Source organism: Brienomyrus brachyistius, chromosome 2 (assembly GCF_023856365.1).
Source record: "Brienomyrus brachyistius isolate T26 chromosome 2, BBRACH_0.4, whole genome shotgun sequence".
NCBI classification, from domain to species: Eukaryota; Metazoa; Chordata; class Actinopteri; order Osteoglossiformes; family Mormyridae; genus Brienomyrus; species Brienomyrus brachyistius.
Genome location: NC_064534.1, coordinates 9,551,991 through 9,574,955, shown reverse-complemented (window position 1 = coordinate 9,574,955; position 22,965 = coordinate 9,551,991). Strand labels below are relative to the sequence as shown.

Genomic DNA, 22,965 nt, shown 5'->3' with positions numbered 1-22,965 from the left:
AGCTTAATGAATGCGTTAAATGCTGAAGGATCGGTGAGTGATAATGAACTGGGAATTGCATTAAAATGGCTGTGTTGTGAGACGTATTTGGCACCAAACCAATTTCACAGTTACTCTGGTCATTCGCTGAAAAACAAACATAAAAAACCACAAAACACTATCAACAAGATGAATGGAGACGCGAGGGAAAACACATTGTTCTCAGGGTAAATAAAATCAGGCGCTTACTGCGGGATTCTGGGTAAGGAATGTAATTACCTCCTGTCGTGTCAACCACGGACGGTGGTGCTGAGCCGCCGCTATGGCCCAGGCCTTCACTTAAGGAAAAAGCAGGAACTAGAGGGTATAAGGCTTTGCGGTGCCTCCTTGTGGCTAGACAGGAGGCTGTCATGGTGACCTACCACAGCTGAGAACCTGTAAACATTTCAGGGGCCAGTGTTTAGACGTGAACGTGGCGTGAACTGCACAGACGTGGGGGTGGGGGGTTGGGACTTACATAAAGGCGCAAGTGTGGTATGCAGCCTACAGCTGTGCGTGGAATAAATGCCCTCTTGTGTTGGCGAGGGGCGGTGCGGCGGTGAATGATGGGCACCGCTCTGTTCCGGCACAGCCGCACCGTGTACCGCGGTACGGCCAGAACGGTCACATCAATCCTGGAGAGCGGGAGCTGAAGGAACCAGACCAACAAAAACCGAACAGGAAACATTTCATGACTTTCACTGGCAGCCATTGAAGACCGTGCGTGTATGTGGGGTGGGGTGCGGGGGGTGGGGGGGGAGGCGAGCTGTGGGAAGGGTGAACTAGTAGTGGATTTGGCAGGGGATGGGGGTGGGCTCGATTTAACAACCCAGTGATGCTACACTCACTTTAGTATCATCAGGTATTTTATAGAATGATGAATGAAACAAATAAAATACTAGTAGTGTTTTATATAACCAATGTAAATAATCTCAATGAGACAACAAACTGAGAGTGTGTTTGTCTTTATATGATCTGCTATTATAGTCTCCCTGTAATTTTAATTGGTGCCATTAACTGGCCAGTAAATTGGCCACTAGGTGTCACAGCAGTTATGGGAAGCTTCCTGATTATAAGTGTGCTTTTACCATCTGTCTCTTGCAAGCTTAGCTGTGGGGTCACATCGGAAAACAATGCAGCTTTGAATCAATGTTTTGGCTTAAAAAGCACATTAGAAAAGACTTTCTCAGTGGCCAGCTAACCTGCCATCAGACCACCCCGTACATTCACCCAAAACAATGCGGCAATCTTTCTCATGGCGCTCTCGAATAGAAAGCCCTGCTTTTCAGCCGAGACACATTGTCAGAAGAGGGGAGAGACCTCTGCATCCTCATGCTCTGCTTAGAAATGGATTCCTGCATCATCGCTTCTGTGTCTCACCAGCTCGATGCGCTTTTATTTCCAAAAGACCGAAATGGAGCCACTTGACAGCAGAGGTAGCTCCTGCCACGACAGTCTTGGGGGTTAAACCCCAGATTTACAGGCAGTCCATCTGGAGCAGGAGCAAAAAGAAAAGCTTTACGTATCAAAAAAATGAGCCGCTCGGTGAACGCAGACCTTCCTCTCCTTTTAAACGAAAGCAACCTCGCTGCAGATATAAGGGCGAGTCACGGAGGGCGGTGCATGCGCGCTGTCCTTATTGCTGCCTCTTGGTAATTGATGAGCTTGCTGGAACAGCAGTCTCCACCCCCCCCAATGTTTCTTGTCCTAATGCTTGGAACAGCTTCCGCTCGTCCAGGAGCCAGACAGCTTCCCTGGGTCTGCCCTGTCCGAGGCAGGTGGTGGTGGGGGGGGGGGGGGGGAGTATGGGGGGGTTTCAGTGATGGAAGAAGCACAGCCTCCCACCCCCCCTCACCGCCACATCACGGCCCCTCGTACTGTGCAGTGGAGCAAACCACCATGTCAGGTGATCTCCAAAGTACAATTTACTATCCAGGCAGTGGGCTGACCTTGAGGCAGCCCGCCGATATTTCAGGCTTGGTGGACTTTTGTCAGAGGCAGGGGATCATGGCGGAGTGACCCCCTGCCCCCTCCCGCGAGTCCTTCTACAAGGCCTGATATCTATGGACACACCGGCAAAAAAAAAACGGCAGCGTGGTAAGACGATGTCTTCCGTCTTGCTTGGCTCCAGGCTCCTGAATAATGACGGGGGTCATGCTGAGTGAGAAGGGCTCATGACTGTGTTCCTTGGGGGGCATACGTTTGAACACGCGGGGGGCAGGTGCCAGCTGGAAGAGGTAGGGGCTCAGCTACAGATTTTGGGCCCCATCAAAGCATATCATATCTGATTTCCAACCCAGACCACTTTAATTATGCTCCAAATAATCTAAAAAAATAATTTTAGGGCCACTATCATTCGGGGGCCAATAGACTCATTCTCAGTTCCCCCACCTTTATGGCACCCTTGGGGAGAGGAATATGCACCTGGAGAATATAAGTGTTTGGAGGGGCATCTTATTGTGTTCCGGCATGGTTCATGATCAATCGAGATGAGGAAAACTCTGCGACTGACTCAATTAGAAATGTCCAGGCTGAAAGCAGCTAACACTTTTTGGTACAGAAGGGAGCAGCATATGGTAGTGAAACTGGCATTAATTTGTCGATGCAGTACGTCTGGCCTGCACATGCTATAAATGGCAAGCGCAGGACTCGATCAGATGTGTTAGATGTGTTGTCTTTAAAGTAATCTTGGTTAGATTTTTTTTTAATCTGAATGGGGGTTGAGTGTGTGTGTGTGTGTGTGTGTGTGTATGCTCCATTGTCTGCATTCGCACCCAGTACTGAGCATCTTGCATCTTGGCAGTGATTTTCTTCCATGGAAACAGTGATTTCAGCTTTCACAAGACGTAACCTTGGCTCAGAAATGGCAGCCAGACAGCCAAGGAACAGGAAGCTATATTCTCAGTATACATATTTTGAGAAATTCAAGGTTTTCTGATAGTGATGCTGCATGGGTGGGAAGGACTGTGGCTTCACGCTGCTACACTTTGGGGTTTAAATCCTGCCTCTGGCTCTGTAAGTTCAGTTTACTCTTGCCATTTCAATATGTCTGATTATTTAAATTAGTCACTCTAAATTACGTCTGGTGTGTGTTTGTCCTGTGATAGCACCAGCATCTCACCCAGGGTGTAACCTGCCTTATATGCTGTACTTCCTAGGCAGAGTTCTGGGTGCATCATTATCCCAAAAGCATAATTGGTATGAAAGATGGAGGGATGTTACTTATAGTAAGACACTCGGTGGTTAATTTGTGTCCGAGCTTGGCAGACATCATTTTCTATCGACACCTGTTAGTTACATCACACTGTACGAAACACCTACCCTGTTAGATGATGAGTTTAATGGTCTGGAAGGTAATGCCTTCTATTTTAGTGGCCAAAAAGTGGATTTTTCTGCGCACATGTGGCACAGTTTTCCCCTTTGAAATGAAACGTCTAATAAACGAAACATATTAATTTAGGACGGTGAATGTAAATTTTTTTATAAACATACATTTCTTGAGTTCAATTTGCATTCTTTCCAAAGTTATATATTATATCGGGTATAGTGTTCGAGGCGCTGGTGTGCATACTGCTCTGAGCCAAAGAGCACTGGAGTATTGTGACGTATTTAAGTGATTAATAGTGCATTATTGTCGCTAAAGACCAATCTGTGTGCGTTATGTTATCCGACTCCTCATATAATGGTGGCCGCAGTAGGTCTCTGTTCTTCATGCTTACAAATTAAAGACTGAAGACAGCCGATTGCCTCCCTGTGCATCTCAGCCCTGGCGGTGCCTGTACATACGTTCGTCTCTCGTTTGCCTTCCACATCATGGAAGCGAACGATGAGCTGTAAGTTGTGTGTGTTGTGCATGTGTGACTCCTGCAGCGGATATACAGCTAACGAAAATGGACGGATGCTCACACAGAAGCGAATCAAACAATATTGACAAATTAAGTGGTTAGAAACAGCATGGCGTGGGAATCAGATCCAGTCTGTCGAATTTGACTCTGTTTTCATGACTGGGTCTGTAATTTTGGATCAAGTGGTTTATGTGTTGTCTTTTGTTGTTAAGGAACCCGACATGCTAATTTTTTGATAAGCTCTATATGTATTGTAGTGCATCTGTTATTTTGCAGATTAAAAAAAGCAATTATCTGTATGAAATATGAAATACTGGGTGATGAACTCATTATTATGATACATAATACACCATAGGTCGGGTGGAAAGTCGAACATAGTTGAGCGACTCAAAGCTACGCTTAGTGAGAAGAGGTCTGTGGAAGCAGGTGGACGATGGTTAAGGCAACAGAGCCTTGGAAACAGGATACACTGTAAAAAGGCTACAATAGGAAAAGCTGTTTTACGCAACATAGAGATATTCAGTGACGTTAATGAATATCTGCTTAGGGCAGCTTCGAATCAGATGAGAAAATGTCTGCCCTGGAAATTGTGAAATGAATATATGTCCACCTCAGTCTCTTAGCCATGCCAAGGAGATGATGAGCTAAGGAGAGATTTTTGCCTTTAGTCCAACCAAAATCTCCTACCTGGGTTACAAATGAAAGGGATTTTTCTAAAGGGTCTTTATTTGCTTTGAATCTATCTGGACTCCCGGCAAGCGAATTGTTGAGTATTCCTTTCACATGTTGTGATTGTGGGCTTGAGAATTCAAGAGGTTGAGCTATTAATTTCCCTCTGCCAGGCGAAGGTATAGCATGGAATGGTTAATTCACTCTGCGGCAGTTACATGCAACAGAATTGATTTGCCCCCTGGCTGGGTTGGCTCTCTTCTGCACTGGATATTTCCTCTTTCATGATGCTGCGTGGTATCATCGCAGGTGCATTTGCGGTCGCCCTGCAGGCTTTGCTTCCTTTGTTTTGCTTAATGGAAATTCGTCGCCTCCGGCGTTATCTGCGTTGATGGGCCGGTCTGCCTTTTCCGGTTTCGGAAGCTTGGTCTATCACACGGTTAAGTGATCACGGGATGCGTGGAAGCAGCACGTGGTTCAGAATTCCCAACGGGCATGTAGGTCAACTCCGGATGCAGCTATCCACGTGTGGTACCGCGCAGTTTATCAGGACCCGCCTGCTCCCTCCTGTTTTGCGCTAATGTTTTACTACGCTGGCTCGCGAGTCCCACGTAATAGTGTTAACGGGGCCGTTTGTTTCAATCCATCTCCCCGTCTCCTCCAGACTGGCCTCTTTGACGTTTTAAATGTCCCCGTAGTGATCGGCAACAGCTAGACGGAGGCGCGGCCCAGACCGCGGGCTCCGCATCGGCGCTGATTTACGATATTGCTCTGGCCATAAAGGGCAGTGCGAGGGGAGGAGATTCATTAAGCGGACAGTTTATGTGGCGGCGCGCCTAGAGGCGCCCTGGGACCGCTGGGGGGAAACGGTGCCTGTCGTGTCTCTGCAGATTCCACAACGTCCGAATCCCTCCATCGCCTAGGATGGTGGGGATCCATATTTCACATGATGCTGAAAGTTCACAGAGCCTTTAGTCTCGACACACATACACAGCACTGGAGCTGCTTCCAAGCTGGGATTTTTCCTTCGACTCTCACGCCATTCGGACTTTATGAGTCTCCAGCTTCTTGTAGTAGGTGCCCAGACAGTCTTTCTCTGAGATCACCTGTTCCCTTCTCCAAAATGCGGAACTGGACATAAAATCATGACTGTCTCTCGACCTTTATAACCAAGGGATGACGATTTCTTAAACACAAAAATGGATTTGTACTTTACTTGAGCCATATGCTGATTACTCACGATTATCTCCAGAGTCCACAGATGCCATAATCTATTAGAGGTGAAATAGTGCTGTACCTCAGGTATTCCAATGCCTAGGATCTTCTAGAAATCCGTGTCCTTGATCACAAGCAATTGCCACAGATTAATCCATCGGTTTCAATGGCGATAATCAAGAAACAAATGAGAAGGTAAGGAAGAAGAGCTAACATAAACAGGCTTGAAAGCTCTTATTATGGCTTGGTCTGCATTGTATCAGAGCGCCGAGATATGCACATTAGCCTGGGGACTAAAGCAACCAGAAACCATATATGCATATTATGTATTTCTTCCTGGAATTGCAAATAGGCACAAATGTTTTGCTGAATTATTGATTCTTCCTACTGTACCCTCAGCATTAGCTGAGAACATCAACATTCTTTTTCTGTAGTGAATGTACTGTACATGTTCTAGAAAATAAATATTTCTCCAGTTGTTAGATGTTTTTTGAGGGCAAATGTATTTGCCCATTATTAAAAAAAAAATTAGATTTAATAATGATTTGAGTAATGGATGTTAGGAAATATGCATGTAGAGATTTAAGGAAATGGTTGTTTGTGAGGGAAAATGGACTGCAAGGGAGGCAGAGCCAGAATCGTTCGCTGGCTTCCATCGTTGGAACCCTCTGATGGTAGCAGTCATGTCTCTGTAGGTGGAGCTCCCCTGTTGGTTATGATTCAGTTTCACTGCCTTTCGCGCTCTCCCTGGCTATGCTTCTCACTTTCTTGGGCGTTTTGTCCACCGTCATCCTGTCCACCCTGCAGAGTCCAGGCCCTGGCTCCTGAAAACCACAGTGTCTCAGATCTTTCAGACCAGGCCCGTGAGCTCAGCTTCCCTCCGCCTGGTATCCCGTCACCAGGCAGTTAGCCGCTTCTCCGAGAATCTCCCCCCGCTATGTCTGAAGGGTGCCACTGATTAGGTAGTAGGTGCCATGCCCTGGACCTGGAGCTGTCTTGCCTGGGCAGCCTAGCAAATTACCCAGCAGCCCTTGGAACTGGCACCCGCATGGGATCCTGAAGGGCGGCAGCAGCTGTGGCCGGGTAACAATGAAGAGGGATTTTCTGCGCTCATAAGGGCCAGAAGTGTTTGCACCGTGCCTTTGCTTACCTCTCAGTGCCAGTTCATTTTGAGTTAGTGGGCTGTCAACATGTTATTTTTAAGGTGCTCACCTAACCTCTCTGAGTGCCCAATCCACAGCTGAAGGTGCATTAAATCCCAACAGCAAGCCTGGGGGGGGCTAAATTACCTAAATTGTTCAGTTGTTCTAAGTGAGAGCATTTCTGAAAGCTAGCTGCTTTCCTCCCCGCCCCGTCTCACTTCATCCACCGTGCTGTTTGATATTCCCTTTCTTTTCAGTTCTGCGCAGTTTCAGAAGCCGCTTTAAGAGATGTCGCACTGTTTCCTCCCGAGTCGGGGTTTATTTGCCGTAATACAGGGGAAACATTTTAATGCGTTTGCGATATTTACTGCGGACTTTGTGCCAGAGTGATTATATTAGGCCCTGTGTTCTGTTATATGCCATTACAGCATCAGAGCGAATGGGTGCATTTGTGCTCACATCTGAGAAGCACGGTAATGGAATCTTGCCAGGAGTTATGAATTTCTGACATTTCCATTTTGTTAGTAGGTATTGTAAGACAGTGGAAATTAAAAAAAAAAAAAAAGGTGACAATGAAGCTTCTACGTGCAGCATAAAGTGAAGCAGCCAGATTTAGCTGTTAATAAGAATCCATTTGGTGCGTTGATGACGTGGAGAATGTCTCTGACTGGCTACTTCTCTCCTCGCTGAGATTCTGCTGGACTGATCTGGGCTTGTTTCCTATGCCGGAGCCAACCTGAGAAGCCGACACCTCCTAACCTCAACCCAACCGCCCCCCCCCTCCCCCGGCACACAAACGCTCCCACCACCACCTGCTAAACCCCACACCTGTCCATTTTCAGGCATAATTAGCCTCTTCAACCTCCGTCACCTTTCTCACAGCCTGTCCTTCCAGCACCCTTTGGCTGAAACCAGCCCTTCGACCTTAACTCTGCCGTGTCTCTGAGAGTAAATCCCTTCTCCACCTCGCTGGCTTGATTTCAGCACAGTTTAGAGAGGCAACTGGGATGCTGAGTCACTTCGACAGACCTAAGACAGCTCAGAGTGTGAGCTTCAGAGGGCAGGAAAAGTGTAATTAAGCCCCGTTCTCCCATTAACTCTCATCGGGGTTTAAATATAACGACAGAAGGTCCGTGTGACTCACGCTGCCCCGGGAGAGGCGTGTCTTCCGCTGGAGAGGCTGCCTCGGCGGATTGCCAGCGTACTTTCAGCATTAGGAGGCAGGCTTGCAGAAAACTTCATTCCGTGGTACTGCAGCTGAAGCCAGCAGTCACAGCGAACCGTCTCTCACAAGCGGATGGTACCGAAATGATGCTGTCGTAGCAGTATGGTCACCGGTTAATGCTCTGGAAATCGGCCAAACTATTCCATGGGAATAAGAGACTCCCCGAAACATACCTCCGTTTTCCTCAGCCTCGCAGAGCTGAGACGCCAGTTGGCCTCATGTTGGTTCAAAGCCCCAGAATGATCTCCCATTGGCTGCAGGATAGGCTATATCTGTTTACGATGTTTGTTTGTTTTCTATGTATTCTCGACCGATTCATTTGTCCGTCGCCTGCCGATTATTACCTCTTTCTATAAATGTATGTTGAATAAATGCTCACATAGATTCAAGCAGCCAGGCATGACCGGCACAATGCTGGCTGCTTTATTTCGCCCGTTGACCTTTAATTTTTCAGGGAAATATAAATTACTACCATGCCAGATAATTATTTCGCAATTAGGTAAGTCAAAAACAAAGCCAGCAAATTTTAGTGTTATAGTCCGTGCCTGTAAGCAGAATCTGGGACCTTTATGGAGTCGTCATTGTAAAAGTCAGCATCATACTTGCAGAGGGTGTCTGCAAACCATCTCCGTATTTCTGAAACTGAAGTTTCCAGGAGTTTTTATCCGACTAACTGGCCCGGGCTGAGACTCCTTTCTACCCCATTATCTGTGTCCGTTGTGTTTAATCTAGAACCTACAAGCCTGTCACACACACGCATAACATCTCCTGCTAGCGATATTGCATCGCATTACTCTGCTGGTTAAGAAAGCATTTGTCCCAAGCAAATCGCTGAGAACAAATCTTTAATTTTCAGCTAGCTGTATAGCTGAAGACGTTACCTTGCTAGCTGCTGGGACCTGGAAACTATTTAAAAATGTATGTCTGTTGCTAATAAATCTCGAAGAATACCACTGCTAACTTTTCCTTCATGGCTTGGCACAAAAAGCGGGTTAAAAGAAAGTATTTTTCCTCAGGGCTCCCAAGAAGAGGAAGATAACTTGGGCTCTGGTCGATATATAACACTTTCATTCCCCCTGAAGCCTGTCTGAATTTAATCATATTTCAAACTGACTTATATTTTTTCCCTCTCCGTTCTATTTTGCTCTCACATGCTTGATGCACTCGTCATCTGAAGGTTATAAATTCAGAACCAATTCCCAGATTCTGAGGCAATCTGAGATTTACATACATACAGTCCCTGCTGAGGGAACAGGAATCAGACAGTTGTCTTTCTGTTTAGGCTTATATATGTACTGCGGAGGTACCTCTGGGCCTGTTCACATATCTCTGGCACGGTCGTTCAAAAATGTGGAGAAATATGTAGAAAGACCTTAAAAGCTGTTAAGAACTTGCTTGGGATGTTCATTAAAAATGCATTGCGGATCTGTCAGCTGTCGTTCTTCGGATGAAACGTCATTTTCTCAAAACAAAGGCCCAGATAGTTACTCTTGCATGGATTTCTCCGAAGGAGCTATGGGACACAGCGACCCGCTGTCAGATGGGTCGCCCCCCGTTTGCTAACCCATGTCCTCACCTGGAGCCTAGCACGGTTTTCTCTACCATCTTGACAAATCTCAGCCCAAATATTTGTTGCTTCTTAATCTTTCATGCTGGTCCCATCTTATTTCCCGAGGCCTTCTCCTCTTCCCTTCGGCTGCTGTAAAATCCGCCCCCTCCCATGCATTTGCGAATGCTGAACATTTCAAAGTGTCATTTGGTTTCCCTCATACAGCTGAAATAATGATAATATGTATGCTTTTTTTTCCCGGTTGCAGGGTGAACCTGCATGTAGCCACACTCCTGTTCCTGGTTTCTGCACTGTAGATCAAATCTCCCCCCAATGTCCATTCCAGGCAACCTATTACATCAAATAACAGCTATCTAGCTTCTGGTTTTACTTCTCATTTTCTATGACTATAATGCCCCCTAACAGCAGAGGAATATGAGTTTGAAAAATCCGTTTTATTTTTTTGATGTATAAAAGCTTCCACTGTGCTAATCATTGTGATAAAAATCCAGCTCATTTATTTAATCATAATTGTTTCTGCTTTCCTTTGTGCTAAGTGTTCAGAACTGTCTCGGACTCGCCTGCAGAAATTAAGCAAGCTCAGCCTAGCTTGCTATAATACACTCTGTTGTTTCCTGTCCATTAAGCTCATTAGCTGAATTGCTAACACCGATGCCAGCGTCCGCTGTCCATGCCGGATGCTTTGTTTTGCACATAGAAGCACACATTACGTCTTAATAACGTCTCGACTTGTTAAGCATTTTCCGTCAATGGGAGTTAGTGTTAATGGAGCCGCTAGGAAACCAACATGGAGGTCTATGCATGTTGAAGGCGCACGTTTACATGTATATTTAACCTATAGAGTATTTAATGCTGCATTTAAGCTGAAGTATTTAATGCCACATGCAGTTAGAAAAGAAGGCACATAAAGCAGTGATTAATTTAGCTGTGCTTTTGTCTACAGAGAGAGTCCTTTGGTCTGTCTGTCTTGGTTAATGGTTAAAGACAGCCAGGGAGATGGGAACAGACATTTTGCTATCATGGGACACACAGGACGACTTTGATCTCTGAAAGTCAAGCCCAAAAATCAAACTCCTTCTTTTTTTTTTTTTCTTTACCTCGGGCAAACCAAGTAGAGAGCAAGTACCTGAGAGCCTGCTGATCTCTGTGAGCACAGGCAACATCCCAGCATCAGCGTACACTGGGAGCCCGCAAAGGCCTCATGCCATTTTTGAAATGCTATGTTTTTTGGGCTTTGCACGTTTACCCGAAAGAACCCTGCAGATCTGACTTGAAACAGCCTCACAGACATCACTCTGAAAGATCTCTCCGTCTTCCATAAATGCTTACGCAGTACAGGGGCAGGCTGGAGCCTAGCCCAGGAAGTACTAGGAAGAAGGCACTGTGGGTGGGATGTCTATTGCAGAACACATGCTGTAGGTACACACACTACAGGAAATTCAGTCGCCCCAATTCATGTTTTTTGACCGTAGGAGGAAGCTGCTGTAACTAGAGTAACCAGTCCTCAGCCCTGGAGGCGTTAGGCTGTAGTACTACCCAGCAAGTCACAGTACTGTGTGAGGCTGTAGTACTACCCAGCAAGTCACAGTACTGTGTGAGGCTATAGTACTACCCAGTAAGTCACAGTACTGTGTGAGGCTGTAGTACTACCCAGCAAGTCACAGTACTGTGTGAGGCTACATTAATACCCAGCAAGTCACAGTATTGTGTGAGGCTGTAGTACTACCCAGCAAGTCACAGTATTGTGTGAGGCTACATTAATACCCAGCAAGTCACAGTACTGTGTGAGGCTATAGTACTACCCAGCAAGTCACAGTACTGTGTGAGGCTACATTAATATCCAGCAAGTCACAGTACTGTGTGAGGCTGTAGTACTACCCAGCAAGTCACAGTACTGTGTGAGGCTATAGTACTACCCAGCAAGTCACAATACTGTGTGAGGCTACATTAATACCCAGCAAGTCACAGTACTGTGTGAGGCTGTAGTACTACCCAACAAGTCACAGTACTGTGTGAGGCTATAGTACTACCCAGCAAGTCACAGTACTGTGTGAGGCTACATTAATATCCAGCAAGTCACAGTACTGTGTGAGGCTACATTAATATCCAGCAAGTCACAGTACTGTGTGAGGCTGTAGTACTACCCAGCAAGTCACAGTACTGTGTGAGGCTATAGTACTACCCAGAAAGTCACAGTACTGTGTGAGGCTATAGTACTACCCAGCAAGTCACAGTACTGTGTGAGGCTACATTAATACCCAGCAAGTCACAGTATTGTGTGAGGCTATAGTACTACCCAGCAAGTCACAGTACTGTGTGAGGCTACAGTACTACCCAGCAAGTCACAGTACTGTGTGAGGCTATAGTACTACCCAGCAAGTCACAGTACTGTGTGAGGCTACATTAATGCCCAGCAATTCACAATACTGTGTGAGGCTGTAGTACTACCCAGCAAGTCACAGTACTGTGTGAGGCTGTAGTACTACCCAGCAAGTCACAGTACTGTGTGAGGCTATAGTACTACCCAGTAAGTCACAGTACTGTGTGAGGCTATAGTACTACCCAGCAAGTCACAGTACTGTGTGAGGCTACATTAATACCCAGCAAGTCACAGTATTGTGTGAGGCTGTAGTACTACCCAGCAAGTCACAGTATTGTGTGAGGCTACATTAATACCCAGCAAGTCACAGTACTGTGTGAGGCTGTAGTACTACCCAGCAAGTCACAGTACTGTGTGAGGCTATAGTACTACCCAGCAAGTCACAGTACTGTGTGAGGCTACATTAATATCCAGCAAGTCACAGTACTGTGTGAGGCTGTAGTACTACCCAGCAAGTCACAGTACTGTGTGAGGCTATAGTACTACCCAGAAAGTCACAGTACTGTGTGAGGCTATAGTACTACCCAGCAAGTCACAGTACTGTGTGAGGCTACATTAATACCCAGCAAGTCACAGTATTGTGTGAGGCTGTAGTACTACCCAGCAAGTCACAGTACTGTGTGAGGCTACATTAATACCCAGCAAGTCACAGTACTGTGTGAGGCTGTAGTACTACCCAGCAAGTCACAGTACTGTGTGAGGCTATAGTACTACCCAGCAAGTCACAGTACTGTGTGAGGCTACATTAATACCCAGCAAGTCACAGTACTGTGTGAGGCTGTAGTACTACCCAGCAAGTCACAGTACTGTGTGAGGCTATAGTACTACCCAGCAAGTCACAGTACTGTGTGAGGCTACATTAATATCCAGCAAGTCACAGTACTGTGTGAGGCTGTAGTACTACCCAGCAAGTCACAGTACTGTGTGAGGCTATAGTACTACCCAGAAAGTCACAGTACTGTGTGAGGCTATAGTACTACCCAGCAAGTCACAGTACTGTGTGAGGCTACATTAATACCCAGCAAGTCACAGTATTGTGTGAGGCTGTAGTACTACCCAGCAAGTCACAGTACTGTGTGAGGCTACAGTACTACCCAGCAAGTCACAGTACTGTGTGAGGTTACATTAATGCCCAGCAATTCACAATACTGTGTGAGGCTACAGTACTACCCAGCAAGTCACAGTACTGTGTGAGGCTACAGTACTACCCAGCAAGTCACAGTACTGTGTGAGGCTACATTAATGCCCAGCAATTCACAATACTGTGTGAGGCTATAGTACTACACAGCAAGTCAAGTCACAGTACTGTGTGAGGCTACATTAATACCCAGCAAGTCACAGTACTGTGTGAGGCTACAGTAATACCCAGCAAGCTACAGTACTGTGTGAGGCTACAATACTACCCAGTGTGTCACAGTATTGTGTGAGTGCTATCCAGTACAATACAGTGCTATCCAGCGAGTCACAGTGCTGTGTCAGGCTACAGTACTACCTAGCAAGTCACAGTACTGTGTGAGGCTACAGTACTACCCAGCAAGTCACAGTACTGTGTCAGGCTACAGTACTACCCAGCAAGTCACAGTACTGTGTCAGGCTACAGTACTACCTAGCAAGTCACAGTACTGTGTGAGGCTATAGTACTACCCAGCAAGTCACAGTACTGTGTGAGGCTACAGTACTACCCAGCAAGTTACAGTACTGTGTGAGGCTACAGTACTATCCAGTTAGTCACAGTATTGTGTGAGGCTACAGCACTATCCAGCAAGTCACAGTACTGTGTGAGGCTACAGTACTATCCAGTTAGTCACAGTATTGTGTAATGCTACAGTACTACCCAGCAAGTCACAGTACTGTGTGAGGCTACAATACTACCCAGTGTGTCACAGTATTGTGTGATTGCTATCCAGTACAATACAGTGCTATCCAGCGAGTCACAGTGCTGTGAGGCTACAGTACTACCCAGTGAGTCACTGTGCCATCCAGCCTCGCCAGCTTACAGAAAAACATTCTGTCAATGAAAGACTTTGTGTTTGTCCTTCAAAATTAGCAGGATGTTAAAGGTGTTGTTGGTGGGGTGTTCTTGGCTCCTCTCATGGGTTGGCGGGTACGAGTGACCAGCACGGGGTCGAGTGGGCGCTGTGAATCACAGCTACTTCATTGATTTGTAAAATGGTCATGGCGATGATTTAGTGCACCGGCAAAAGGAAATGAAATCGCCCTGTAGTCAGCGGAGGGTGGACAGGAGGATGCGGGCGGTCCCATTACGAGGCCTGACTGTTCTCCAGGAGAAGGTCAGAGCCTCCTACGAGGCTGATTGTGGATTTCCTAATGAATCCGGTGCTTTCTTGTAACTTGTGAGCATGGCGCTGCCTCGTCTGGATGGATCAGTCCCGACGGATTGCTCGTCTCTGTTGCTATCCTTCCAGCAAACCCACTCGCGGCCTCCCTGTCCCTTCCCACACCCGGCGTTGCCATCAAACTAGTTCCCGCTCATTGATTTCCTATTTTCCGTAGCTGATTGTCCTAATGGCTTGATTATACTCTTACTGGAAGTTACACTGATCTATGCTCAGCCTGCGGCACGTAATTCTGGGACAGGTATCAGTCAGTTTGATTTGTTTTTTCCATTTAAATTTTTATTTTTATTTAACTAACCCTGTAATGTTGTCTCGAGCAAAGGTGGGGGATGAGGAGGAAATGCAGAAATCACAGTTCAAAGCTGTGAAATAGCTTCAGTTTAATTAAATTCCTCAGTAGTTCAGTTTAATTCAATTTTATACGGCTTTCCAACACGGTGCTTAAAATATCATCCAGAAGCATTACAAGTTGACACAAACAAATAAAATTAATAGCGAGGGTCTCATTTAAAGTTACAGAACTGAAAAAGTCAGCATAGAGGAAAGAGGCTTACGGTGGGAGAGCTGGAGGAGCAAGAGGAAAAAGATCCGACTGACTGGCCAGCCAGCAGGAAGAAGCGCTTGATGTTGCATCGGACAGATTAGGAGATGGAGCGAGAGAACGTGAGCGCAGCTCCGTGTGCGCTGAGCCCCATTTACATATAAGAGAGGACTCTGACGCGTGCAAAATCAGATGGACTCTGTGCAGCGGAGAACAGCGCTGTGTGTCATTACTTGTTTTCTGTGATGGAACATCCCCCGCCGAGCGCATTAATTCACTTTGCGTCCCAGCGCTCAAGAACGGGGAAATTAATCATCCATCTGGACAACAAGCCGGGAGATTAATTCTCCGGTTTCCCTGTGACTGGATCCTGTCCCGGTTTTCCTTCTATTTCTTCTTCTTTAAAGTACACTTGCCACTTGTTGTGTGCCGGTAACAATGGAGGAGGTGGAAGGAGACAAAATAAGGTGTCTTAAATAGCATCATATGAAAAACAATGTAACCGGATCGGCCTAACAGACCAAAGATGCTAAACTGCGCAGATGTGTTGAAGAAGACTGCAAAATGTCAACATCTGCTGGAGCTGGAGGAGGTTTCCCGCCAGCTGACAGAGAGGGAAACCCGATCCAATCTAATCTCATGGCTTACCTGGGTCTCCTTTCGGCAGCTGTTGTTATCCAAAAGCAAAATGCGCAGCTTAGGTCCGGAGTCTATCCCGGAAGCAATGGGCACGAGGCAGGGAACAACCCAGGATGGGGGGGCCAGCCCATCGCAGGGCACACTCACACACCATTCACGCACACATGTGGGCAATTTAGCAACTCCAATTAGCCTCAGCATGTTTTTGGACTGTGGGGGAAACCGGAGTACCTGGAGGAAACCCCACGACGACACGGGGAAAACATGCACACACAACTCCACACACATGTAACCCAGGCGGAGACTCGAACCTGGGTCCCAGAGGTGTGAGGCAACAGTGCTAACCACTGCACCACCATGCCGCCCCATTCATATTTTCTATCTTTTTTATTTTTATTCTATTTATTGTTTTGTATATTTTTGTCTTGATGTTGTTTAAATTGTATACTCATGCCATGACCAAGACTAATTCCTGGTAGTTTTTCTGCGTGGTGAATAAAAGGATTCTAACTCTGAATTGACACGAGATGCAAACTTTACATACTTCCCATCAGCGCAAAAATTGCATGTTCTAGATATCTTCTGGAAGTTGTTCTACATGTCTGAGAAGCCTCCAGTGTCCTAGAACCTGGCAATAATAGGCTTCTGGTATTGTGAGAAGGTATTTTTGTATGAGCTTAGGTTTGTTTTATGCCTAGAAGTCTGACATTGGCCCTTCTCTTGCAGCAGTCGACTGTCGAGGTATCCTGGAGACCTTGCCAAGGTTCTCGTCCACCCCCACCTACCTGCCGGTTGACTACCAGGTGTTGAACGCCGATCTGGCTTTCTTCCTCAAGGAGGCTAACCAGGACTTCATGCGGAACTCAAGCCTGCAGTTGCGGACCGAGGCTTTCTTTGTGTATCAAGCGCGCCATGTCCCGTCGGTCAACGCCAGCTATGGGCCGCTCTCCGTGGAGCGGCCCGTGCCCCTGGAGCTGCTGCAGCCGCCAGGCCCTCTCGTGCCCTCCTCCATGTTCACCTTCAACTGGAAGGTGCAGGCCTTCATCCTAGGCGACAGGATCTACCCGGGCTGGCCCAAGGTGCAGGTGCTGTTCTATGTGGCGGGCCGTGACTGGGACGACTACAGTGTGGCCGATCGCCTGCCCTGCGTCCAGATGTTTGCCTTCCACGAGACCCAGGAGGTGCGGGGCACGTGCCGGCTCCGTGGGGAGCTGGGCCTCTGCGTGGCCGAGCTGGAGCCCCTGGCTGGCTGGTTCAGCCCACCCAGCGTGGTGCCAGGCAGACAGAGGGCTCCCGGGCAGCCCGAGGGCACCCCAGTGGAGCTGTACTACCTTCTGCAGTCTGCCGAGGGGGGGCAGTGTGGCACCGAAGACCCACGTAAGGGCAACGGCATCCGCTTGGAACAGGCAGGGCCTTTCAGCTCGCCCATGCGGAGGATCGGCAATGTGAGGCTCTGTCAGGGATCCCCGGTTCTACCGCTGGCCGATCACCGTCTGGACAAGAACTTTGTGGTACAGGTGCCATCGGGACCCGTAAGGCAGCGGGACGTCTTCAGTGCATACCTCTCAACCCCGTCGTTTTTTCCTGTGGACTCCTTCATCCTCAGGTTAGTGGCCGAGCGAAGGCGCTGGTCTCGTTCGTGTCTGTGTGCTTTGACGGACGGATTGGTGACGCCACTTAAACATTAACGGTGGCACATCTCCCCCGCCAAACCTGCACCCAAGCATTTCAGGCAGCGTCCTGTTTATGAGGAAGCACCCAAATTTGAGACAGGCCTCAATAAAAGTACGATGGCTCCCGCTGTTAAAAATTCAATTTCTGAAATCCGTGTTCGTTCAGTGCCATAACCTAGATTTGCTCTGCGTTATATATTTATTTTTAAAATGTTTCTTTTATTACTAGCAATCGTTAAAATGTGTAGTAGTTTGTTCAATTCTCGCCGTTACTCACTCATTCTTATCCGTGCAACCAAACCAATCCAGTTAACTATCTACAGTCCACATAACTCCATTTTTAAGAGATTCCCATGTTTGCCGAATCAAAAAACAAACGTCTTTATTTAAGGGAAATCATCTGATTCATTGAGCTCTGGGTAGTAATTAGAATGTGCGGATGAGACTAAGTGATTCGGATAATTAACACACAATGCAAATGAGTACGTAATTAATTAAAATGCATTTCCATTAGCGTAATGGCTGCGAGCCTGATCTTAATCACAGTGGGTAAAAACATTTATAATCCTTAAGAAGGTATGTGGCAGGGGGGGTCATGCCACTGCACTAACCTGTACGACGGCAGACTGGCCAGGAAGCAGATCCGTGGGTGCTTTCTGCTCCGGGGAGTGAGTAAACTCCGGAGGTGATTTTGCATTAAGTCTGTTTGTGTTTCCCGTTAAGTGCTTAGATGCCTGGAGGTGGCAGCCAGCCAAAGATGACGTCTTCCACCTGGTTACTAATTTGCAAATATTTTCCACCATCATGCACAAGTGGCAATAGCCTGCAATCGTAGACACGTGCACCAAAGGGTTCGGCTGGAGATGCTGGCTTCTGAAACAATTAAAAAAATATATATTTTGAAAATACAGATATTTCACTTGGAATATGATACATGACTTGGACGGTGTTTAGAATTTTTTTTCAAAGCTTTTCCATTTCTCATTTTGGCAAATATCGCTCCCAGCAGTCATTACATTTAACATATGCTTTTATCCAAGGTAATGATGTATAACTGAGAACTCAGGGTCAGACAGTCTCTGAAGCAATTAGGGGCACAAGGCCTTGTTCAAGGGCCCAATAGTGAAATCACTCTGTCTAGCCTGGGATTTGAACCAATGACCTTCAGAGCATAGGCACTGCAGCCAATCGCACTAAACCACACACCACCGACACTCCAGGATGTGGAAATTCATTATGGACATTCATCTGGCATGTATTGCCATATAATACTCTAGGTTAGGGGTGATCGATATTATATCACACGTGTGCAATAATCACCAGGGCTTCAGATGACAGGCGAACCATTTTGCCACACGCTAGCTGTTCGATACTATATGGACGTTTATTTACACCCATAATTTCGTAAGCAGGTTGATGGTATGGCTAAAATATTGATGAGACCCAAACATGATAAAACTGTATAAAGTTGGCGTATCTTTATGTTTATTAAATTCTCTTAGCAGCCCACATAATGATATTCTGGCATACTAAAGTTCGGTATACTTCAGTGTGATATGCACTGTAGGCAGAGCACACCACATAATACTGTTCTGGCATACTAAAGTTTGGTATACTTCAGTGTGATATGCACTGTAGGCAGAGCACACCACATAATACTGTTCTGGCATACTAAAGTTTCTTATACTTCAGTGTGATATGCACTGTTGGCTGAGCACACCCCATAATACTGTTTTGGTATGCTATGGTTCGGTATACTTCATTGCGATATGCACTGTAGCGGAACACACCACATAATACCGTTTTGGTATATTATGGTTTGGTGTACTTCAGTGCGACATGCGATATGCACTGAAGTCGCGGTGAAGAGAGGAACAGCTCAGCAGCTACAACATCTTTCAAAAGAGGAGATCTTGTGGGATAAACATGGTAAGACGATGTCTGCGGTGGACTTTTTGCACTTTGAAGTCCAACATGTTTATTAAAAATAAGGATATGCTGATTTTATAGTGATTACTAGCTTTTTACCTCATTAATGTCCAGTTACGTGCTGTCTCTCTCTCTGGTGAGCCTCACGGCCCTGGTCATGTGATAAGCACAACCTATAAGGGTTCTCATTATCTCAGTGCTCCTGTTTTCTGTCTCACGAAGAGCTCATCACTGTCTTCAGTAGTTTATGAAGCCCCAAAGTTTTTCCTTTTTCCTTCCTCAAAGTGGAGCGGTCATTTTTGGGAGCGGCTTGCCCTCACCCTGCTTTGATCTGGAAGCATTTCAGTCCACAGAGTCTCTGCGGATAACAGAAGGGAACCCGCTTCTGTTTTAGACTTCGTCTCGTCTGTTGTTTCTTTTTGGAACTCATTCTTTTGATACAAATTGTGTTCTATACGCAGGTAACCGAGTTCTTTTGTTGGGCTCAACATGAAAACTAGACTGTCCTTTTGTGGTGGTCTGGAGGATTTTGCAGTAATGTAATACTGTTGCATACATATAAAATTTATATTATTGCATGAAATTAAATCATCCATCCATCTTCCCACCACTTAATCTCTATCGAACTGCAAGCTTAAGTTAAATCAGTCAACTGTATATTAAACATTTTTTAAATTCCAGTTGTAGCACCAAAATATAAACAAGTTTTGCTATTTACATAGCAAATATTTAAAAATGTCAGGTTTTGTCTAGATAGGTGGGTAGCCCACCACGTTCTTAGATTTAGAAAACTGTTATTTAAGCCAAGTCACAATTCCTTAGCTGCTCAAGGACTGCACAAGATAATTTTTCGGTATTATGGTATTGATTATCCTGTACCCGAATGCATATTTATGAAATATATTGCATGTCATGCTGTATATTAGAAGATACTAAGATGATTTCTGTGTGAATATAATTTTATCTCAGAAAGGTGCTGAATCAGATAGCCAGAAACAATATCTCACCCCTGTTTGTGAGTATAAGCATTTTATATTAGTATTTTAGTTTTTCTTACCATTTTTGATAAACCTTCCCCAAGTGAGATACATTACATTACCTATTTTCGGTTTCTGTCGTTTAATTTCAAAACCGCAGGTTCTTTCTAATGAAAAGTTTCTCTGATATCAGAAGTCAAATACCTGAAATTGGATTATTATTATTTTGCATCCTTGCATTCTAAACACATACAGCTCAGCTCAGCTACAGTACAGCTCAGCGATATGCCACAACACCATGGACACCATGGCCCCAGTTAAACAAACGGGCGCAAATACGTCAGGGAGATTATTCCCCGGAGAACATGCCTAACAAGATGAGTTTATAAATAAAAAAAAACAGGCAATTACATGCCTAACAATTTGCAGCGCGTTCCTTTTCCAGGAAGGACTCCTGTTTCTTGTTTTGCCCACAAACAGTGTTTGTCTATAAGAACAACTATGAGAGAATTTTATTTCTGAGCCAAGATGGAACCCCGGTGTGACAAATCTAGAAGCGAATCTGTAAAACTATTACCCGGCTAATTTCTAAGGTAGGCACTCTCGGATGGATGATAAGGCGACTGTTTTTGTTTGAATACTGATTACAGCAGCGCATCAGTGTCTGAGGTGAGACATATGCGGATATCCTGCCACACGAATGGGAACTGGCAGTCATCCCTTACTCGCTAACACTCGACGCCGGCCAGAAAATAATGCGGCGGACACATACTGCAATTTATAGCGCAGGATAATGTAGATGGTATCCGTCTACTCGAAAATGGGCTCCGTATGGTAAACGCACACGGGAACACACCCCCACACATGCACGTTCATCCCCTCTTGAGAATCTTATTCCAAACCCCCCTTTGGGAAAACGTAACCGCTTTTCCTCTGTGAACAGGAAGTCATGGAGTATACAGTGGGGGCCCCTCCCCTCAATCTTCCTTCCAGGCCCCTGAATATGTGAGGCAGTGTTGACTTTGCAGACCCGCCTTCCTTTCGCCTCCCCCCATCGATAAATAATTAGTGCTTTACGGAGCAGGGTGCCTCGCTGGCTGATAGCATTTTGATTTAGCCCCATGCGGGCTGTCAAGGAAAGCAATCACAGGGGCCCCCCTGCGGAGAACAATCTTACTTTTCTGTCCCCGCTCCGACTTCCAGGTGCTTTTCCTGCTCGGATTTATGTGTATAGAGAGATCGGCGCCGTACCATGATGGAGGCTGACAGCAAGAATTAATGGTGCCGAAGACCAATAGGGCAATCTTCCGGGCTGATGGTGGCATGCCACCCAATGACTCCAGGTCACTGGGATGGGGCAGAGGCTGGCAGGCAACATTATGGCTGTAAGTGCGTCTGTGTATGAGGGCCCATGGGAAATTCCACTGATATCAGTCAGTGACACAAGTGGGCCTGTAGGGGGCAGCAAGGAACATTTATGTAGCATTTGTCATGAATAAAAAAGGTGCTGGTGTTGTACCCTTGGGCTAGGAATTTAACCTGAATAAATCCTGTTTAAATATACAGTTCTTTAAAAATGCATGTAGTTTTGGATGAGGGTCTGCAAAATGTCTGCTGAATGCAATGTAAGTCGGGGTGCCCAACTCCAGTCCAATTCTGGTCTGTAAGATACAGTGTGAATGCTGGTCTGGTAAATGCAATGTTAATTGTGGTCTGCTAGATGCACTGCGAATGCTGGTCTGCTAGATGCACTGCAAATGCTGGTCTGGTAGATGCATTGTGAATGCTGGTCTGCTAGATGCACTACGAATGCTGGTCTGCTAGATGCACTGCGAATGCTGGTCTGTTAGATGCACTGCGAATGCTGGTCTGCTAGATGCAATGTGAATGCTGGTCTGCTAGATGCACTGCGAATGCTGGTCTGCTAGATGCACTGCGAATGCTGGTCTGCTAGATGCAAGCTAAAGCCGGGTAAATAAGGACTTGACTGAGTTATCACATCGGAATGGGTTTTTTAGAGGGACTGTGGTAATAAATAAGCCTTGCTGAGGCGTGTTAAATTATTACTTTTGTTTATTTTATCTAAATTAGTATTTGCATCCTGGGAACACAAGCGTGCTGGAATTAATGCTGGAAACAAACAATGACCCTGAAATGAAAAACACAACATAATCCTGCAGGGGGCTGAACACTGTTTGATATTTACAACAATATTTATATTTACAACAAGCATTTTAATATATGATACAGGTCCCATGTGGCACCCAAGGCAAGCTCTTAACACCCCCCCGCCCTTTGGCTATAAGTCAACGCCCCTTCAGAAGATGTCTCAATCTTGGAAAAACATAACCAAAATGTTGCTGCTTAAACACATCAGTTCGGCACTAGGAGTATGTTATCATATGTTCCAGTGCTGTGAGTAGCGTTGTTGCTTTCCCACCTCTAAGAGCAGGTTTCGAGTCTCTGCCTGGCTGTGTGTGTGCAGAGTTTGCATGTTCTCCCCATGTCATCGTGGGCTTCCCCCGTCACAGTCCAGAAACATGCTGAGGTTAATGTGAGTTACCAGATTGTCTGTAGGAGTGTACATGGCTCTGTAGGGTCTGCTCCGTGATGGCAGAACGCTTCCCGTTTACCTCAGTGAATAACAAGATGCTATTAATGCTATTCTGCAAATTGTGCCAATAACTTACAGCACATGCCTCGAACCCCGACATTCCTAGAGGGAACATAAAATGGATGAATAGATGGGCATATAGACTATAAAAAATTGCATCTATGTGTTTTA

General features: G+C 46.0%; 1 protein-coding gene across 1 annotated transcript in view; it reads left to right on the top strand.

Moving 5' to 3' along the window:
• The window catches only part of LOC125727716 (transmembrane protein 132C-like), a 173,508-nt gene that overhangs the window by 32,295 nt on the left and 118,248 nt on the right, over positions 1-22,965 (top strand). Inside the window, 1 exon segment of the mRNA XM_049004630.1 lies at positions 16,328-17,207. Within this exon segment, the coding sequence (XP_048860587.1) occupies positions 16,328-17,207 (880 nt within the window).